This window comes from Saimiri boliviensis, chromosome 14 (assembly GCF_048565385.1).
Source record: "Saimiri boliviensis isolate mSaiBol1 chromosome 14, mSaiBol1.pri, whole genome shotgun sequence".
Classification (NCBI taxonomy): Eukaryota; Metazoa; Chordata; class Mammalia; order Primates; family Cebidae; genus Saimiri; species Saimiri boliviensis.
The window spans coordinates 45699129-45704719 of record NC_133462.1 but is presented as its reverse complement, the minus strand read 5'-3'; the positions used below and the strand labels follow the sequence as shown (position 1 = coordinate 45704719).

Sequence of the window (5591 nt, the reverse complement as noted above, 5' to 3'; positions counted from 1 at the left end):
GGCCTGCCGGCCCCCCTGGCCCCAGGCCCAGCGGGGAGTGATGGAGCCCCAGGAGCTTGGGATGGGGAGACCAGCGCTCTGAGTTGGCAATGTCGCTGGTGTTTGCTGGGTGCTGGCTGTGTGCCTGCTGTGTGCTGGGCCACAGGCTCCACTGGTTCCTGTCACCCCCACCTGCCCCTGGGGGTGCTGCCGGCTTCTAGAGGGGAAACTGAGGGTCAGCGGGGGACGAGGGGGGAGCCCAGGCAGACCCCGGGAGCAGTTTACAGAGGAGGCCTTGAGCAATTTCCCGTGTTCCCAACTGAGTGAGGCTGTCCCTGGGCATGGGTGGGGACACCACCAACCGCCAAGGCCCGTGTATAAGGGCGGCTGCCAACGTAGCCACAGAGCTTCCCCACCATGACCCCGCTGACCGTCCTGGTCCTGCTGGCTGCCCTGCTGGCGTCCTCGAGGGCCGGTGAGTGCCTGTCTGCGCCGGGTGGTCCTTTGTCTGTGCTGGGGGCCCATCTGCCCGAGCAGAGCCAGACTCAAGGCACAGAGGAGGTGAGGGCTTGGCCTGGGTCACACAGCCAGCCCAGCCGGACAGTCCTGGGAGAGGCTTGCAGGCGGAGGGTGTGTGAGACTCGGGGCCGCCTGTCCTCTTAGGGCGTGGGGTGACGGGTGAGGGTGGGTCCCACCGCAGCCCCATGGAGCCGACGCTGGAGCTTCACGTGTCCTCCTGGCCACCGTGTGGGCTCTGGAGGTCTCAGAGCTGCCTTTCCCCACCCAGGTTCCAGCCCCCTCACAGACATCGTGGGAGGCCGGAAGGCGAGGCCCCGCCAGTTCCCGTTCCTGGCCTCCATTCAGAATGAGGGGAGGCACTTCTGCGGGGGTGCCCTGGTCCATCCCCGCTTCGTGATGACGGCAGCCAGCTGCTTCCGAAGCCAGTGAGGGGGACCCGGGGCTCAGAGAAGCAGCTTGGGGGTGCTTAGGAGATTCAGAGGGGGTGCTTGGTAGTTGAGGAGGGGAGGGGGTTGCAAAAGGGGAGGCTCAGGGAACGGAGGGGGCTTGGAGAGGGACATGGAGAGTGAGTCAAGGCGGGACCAAGGAACAATATTGGGGGGCTTAGTTGGAGGAGGCCCAGAGAAGGCAAGGGCCTCAGATGGAGGAGGCCCAGAGTAAGGAAGGGGCTCAGATGGAGGAGGCTCAGAGAAGGGAAGGGCTCAGATGGAGGAGACCCAGAGAAGGGAAGGGGTCAGATGGAGGAAGCCCAGAGAAGGGAAGGGCTCTGGATGGGGAGGGGGCCCTGGAGGGTCTCGGCTCCACTTCTGTCAAAGGAGGGGAGTTTTCAGGGTGAAGAAACACCGTTTGCAGGCTGGGATCCTCCCTAATTTGCATGCCAGCTCTCTCTGTGCCCAGGCCCCAGGCTGGCGCCCTCGCTCTGCCCTTTCCTCCGCTGCCCTTAGGAACCCTGGGGTCGGCACCGTGGTGCTGGGCGCCTATGACCTGAGGCGGCGGGAGAGGAGGTCCCGGCAGACCTTCTCCATCAGCAGGATCAGCGAGAACGGCTACGACCCCCAGCAGAACCTGAATGACCTGTTGCTGCTGCAGGTGAGAGGAATGGGCAGGTGCGGGGCTCACACCTGTGCTCCCAGCGCCTCGGGAGGCCGACACCAGCCTGGGAAACATATCCCAACACTGTCGTCTCTACAGAAAAATACAAAAATTGGGCCGGGCGTGGTGGCTCAAGCCTGTAATCCCAGCACTTTGGGAGGCCGAGGCGGGTGGATCACGAGGTCAAGAGATCGAGACCGTCCTGGTCAACATGGTGAAACCCCGTTTCTACTAAAAATACAAAAAATTAGCTGGGCATGGTGGTGCATGCCTGTAATCCCAGCTACTCGGGAGGCTGAGGCAGGAGAATTGCCTGAACCCAGGAGGCGGAGGTTGCGGTGAGCCGAGATTGCGCCATTGCACTCCAGCCTGGGTAACAAGAGAGAAACTCCATCTCAAAAAAAAAAAAAAAAAAAAAAATTGCCGGGCGGGTGGCACGTACCTGTGGTCCCAGTGCCTCAGGAGTCTGAGGTGGGAGGATAGCTTGAAGCTGGGAGTTCAAGACCAGCCTGGCCATCATGGTGAAACCCTGTTGGATCACTTGAAGACAGGACCTTGTAATTAGCCTGGGCAATATGGCCAAATTCAGTATCTAAAATAAAAAGGAAAGAAAAAAAGCCAGGCATGGTGGCGGGCGCCTGTGGTCCTAGCTACTCAGGAGGCTAAGGCAGGAGAATTGTTTGAACCCTGGAGGTTGAGGCTGCAGTGAGCTGAGATTGTGCTGCTGCACTACAGCCTGGACAACAGCCAGACCCTGTCTCAAGAAAACTTTTTTAAAAACACAGCAAAACATAGAGATGGACCACAGTTTGTGTACTGAGCCTCCCATTGGTGGATGCTGAAATCATTTTTAAATGCTTTCCTTGTGATAGAATCAAGTGAACAGTTTTGTTTTTGCCTTTTTCTTTGAGATGGAGTCTTGCTCTGTCGCCCAGGCTGGAGTGCAGTGGCACGATCTCGGCTCACCGCCACCTCCACCTCCAGGGTTCAAGCAACTCTCCTGCCTCAGCCTCCCAAGTTGCTGGGATTACAGGTGCCCATCACCACACCCAGCTAAATTTTTTATATTTTTGGTAGAGATGGGGTTTCATTATGTGGACCGGGCTGGTTTCGAACTCCTGACCTCAAATGATCCACCTGCCTCGGCCTCCCAAAGTGCTGAGATTACAGGTGTGAGCCACTCCATCTGGCTATGTTTTAAAATTTTTAAATAGAGACGGAGGGTGGGGTCTTGCTGTGTTGGCCAGGCTGGTCTCAAACTCCTGGACTCAAACGATCCTCTTCCTTTGGCCTCCCAAAGTGCTGGGATGACAAGCCAGAGCCACCGCACCTGTTTGTTTATTTTTTTTTTTTTTTTTTTTTTTTTTTTTTTTTTTTTTTTTTGAGACGGAGTTTCGCTCTTGTTACCCAGGCTGGAGTGCAATGGCGCGATCTCGGCTCACTGCAACCTCCGCCTCCTGGGTTCAGGCAATTCTCCTGTCTCAGCTTCCTGAGTAGCTGGGATTACAGGCACGCGCCACCATGCCCAGCTAATTTTTTGTATTTTTAGTAGAGACGGGGTTTCACCATGTTGACCAGGTTGGTCTCGATCCCTTGACCTTGTGATCCACCCGCCTCGGCCTCCCAAAGTGCTGGGATTACAGGCTTGAGCCACCGCGCCCGGCTGTTTATTTTTATTTTTATTTTTCTATGGAGGAGGAACTGGAGACTCAGAGAGGTAAAGTAACTTAGCCAGGGTCCCAGAGCAGGTTACTGTCCTGCCAGAATATTGTTTTGTTTTTTGGAGACGGAGTCTCGCTCTGTCACCCAGGCTGGAGTGCGGTGGTGCGATCTCGGCTCACTTCAGCCTCCACCTTCTGGGTTCCAGGGATTTTCCTGCCTCAGCCTCCCAAGGAGCTGGGATAATTTTTTTTTTTTTGGATTTTTAGTAGAGACGAGGTGTCACCTTGTTGGCCTGGCTGGTATCGAACTCCTGGCCTCAACTGATCCTCCCACATTGACCTCCCAAAGTGCTGGGATTTTAGGCACGAGCCACCGCACCCAGCCCTGCTGAGCACCAGAGGCAAGCCACATACAGACCACGATTCCTGCTGCTGACACTTCTGCTCCCAGCGGGCCCCTGAGGCTCCAGATCCCAGGGCCAACCCTCCCCTGACTCCGTTTCCTTCCCCAGCTGGACCGGGAGGCCAACCTCACCAGCAGCGTGGCCATACTGCCGCTGCCCCTGCAGAACGCCACGGTGAACGCTGGCACCAGATGCCAGGTGGCTGGCTGGGGGACGTGGCGCAGCGGGGGCCCGCTCTCCCGTTTTCCCAGGGTCATCAACGTGACTGTGACCCCTGAGGACCAGTGTCGCCCCAATAATGTGTGCACCGGTGTGCTCACCCGCCGGGGCGGTATCTGCCAGGTATGAACTCCCCATGGCGGGAGGAGAGGTCATGAGAGGTAATGAGCTCCCCGTGGCAGGAGAAAGCAAGTTCAGCTGAGGGCAGCATGGCAGGGGGTCCCCAGGATGGAGCATTTTAACAGCATGAGAAATAGTATTCTTTTTTTTTTTTTTTCGTTCTTGTTACCCAGGCTGGAGTGCAATGGCGCGATCTCGGCTCACCGCAACCTCCGCCTCCTGGGTTCAGGCAATTCTCCTGCCTCAGCCTCCCGAGTAGCTGGGATTACAGGCACGTGCCACCATGCCCAGCTAATTTTTTGTATTTTTAGTAGAGACGGGGTTTCACCATGTTGACCAGGATGGTCTCAATCTCTTGACCTCGTGATCCACCCGCCTCGGCCTCCCAAAGTGCTGGGATTACAGGCGTGAGCCACCGCGCCTGGCCCCATTTTTTTTTTTTTAATTGAGCTCTTGTCAGGAGTGAGATAATGTTTGTTGAGCTGTTTTTAATTTATTTTTATTTATTTATTTATTTTTTAAGATGGGGTTTCTCCATGTTGGTCGGGATGGTCTTGAACTCCCGACCTTAGGTGATCCTCACACCTTGGCCTCCAAAGTGCTTGGATTACAGGCGAGAGCCACTGCGCTCGGCCCCATTTTTTTTTTTTTTTTGAGATGGAGTTTTGCTCTTCTTGCCCAGGCTGGCTGGAGTGCAGTGGCTCGATCTCAGCTCATGGCAACCTCCACCTCCTGGGTTCAAGCGATTCTCCTGCCTCAGCCTCCTGAGTTGCTGGGGTTACAGGTGCCCACCCATGTGCCTGGCTAACTTTTGTATTTTTTTTTTTAGTAGAGATGGGGGTTTCACCATCTTGGCCAGGCTGGTCTCAAACTCCTGACCTTGTGATCTTCTCACCTCTGCCTCCCAAAGTGTTGGGATTACGGGCGTGAGCTACTGCGCCTGTTGGAGAGACAGCAGCTATTAAACTCGGAGCCAAGTCTGTGATGGGGGTTGGGGGGCCCAGCAGGCAGGCAGAGCAGGTCAGTGGGGGACTCAGCCATTGTGATAGCCAGGGGAGGGGCACCTGGCCCAGCCTGCAAGTGCCAGGAAGCTCCTGAAAGCAACTGGTCCAAAATTCCATTAGGGGTGAACCAGGGCAGAGGGAAATGTGCGCAGAGAGAGAAGAGCACGTGCAAAGGGCCTGGGGCTGGATCAGGACTCGTGGGTTCCAGGGGCAGCAGGAGGGCTCTGCAGTTCTGGGGTGACTGGGGAGCCGAGCCCAGGGATGCCCTGACACAGCTGCCGCCTGCCCAGGGGGACGGGGGCACCCCCCTCATCTGCGATGGCCTGGGACATGGTGTGGCCTCCTTCTCCACCGGGCCCTGTGGCCGGGGCCCCGACTTCTTCACCCCAGTGGCGCTCTTCCGAGAATGGATCGATGGTGTTCTCAACGCCCCTCCTCTCGGGCCAGCCTAGGCGGAGCCTGTGACCTCCCACGGAGCCCAGCTCTGACCTCCACGCCTCCTGTGTGCTGCAACCCCGTCCCGTGGCCCCACCCCAGCCCCTGCTCTGGCCTGCGTGGCCCTGGCTGTAATAAAGAAGCTGTTCTCTCCTCTG

General features: G+C 57.3%; 1 protein-coding gene across 2 annotated transcripts; it reads left to right on the top strand.

The window, feature by feature from the left end:
• Positions 1 to 348: 348 nt before the first annotated feature.
• On the top strand, positions 349 to 5591 carry AZU1 (azurocidin 1). Of its 2 annotated transcripts, XM_003944465.2 has the most exons (5): positions 349 to 454; positions 767 to 923; positions 1443 to 1587; positions 3764 to 3997; positions 5289 to 5591. In XM_003944465.2, exons 1-5 carry the CDS (start codon positions 397 to 399, stop codon positions 5448 to 5450), a joined length of 756 nt encoding a protein of 251 aa, XP_003944514.1. In that variant the 5' UTR covers positions 349 to 396; the 3' UTR covers positions 5451 to 5591. The 2 variants fall into 2 exon arrangements, with proteins under 2 accessions (XP_003944514.1, XP_074240993.1); XM_074384892.1 differs by lacking the exons at positions 349 to 454; positions 767 to 923 and having other exon boundaries at positions 1020 to 1587.

Excerpts from the sequence above, each read along its gene's own strand:
- AZU1 (XM_074384892.1), top strand. The coding sequence starts at position 1,204 with ATGGAGGAGACCCAGAGAAGGGAAGGGGTCAGATGGAGGAAGCCCAGA. Across the intron at positions 1,588-3,763 it reads ATGACCTGTTGCTGCTGCAG|CTGGACCGGGAGGCCAACCT; the intron begins GTGAGAGGAATG and ends TTCCTTCCCCAG. Across the intron at positions 3,998-5,288 it reads GCCGGGGCGGTATCTGCCAG|GGGGACGGGGGCACCCCCCT; the intron begins GTATGAACTCCC and ends CCGCCTGCCCAG.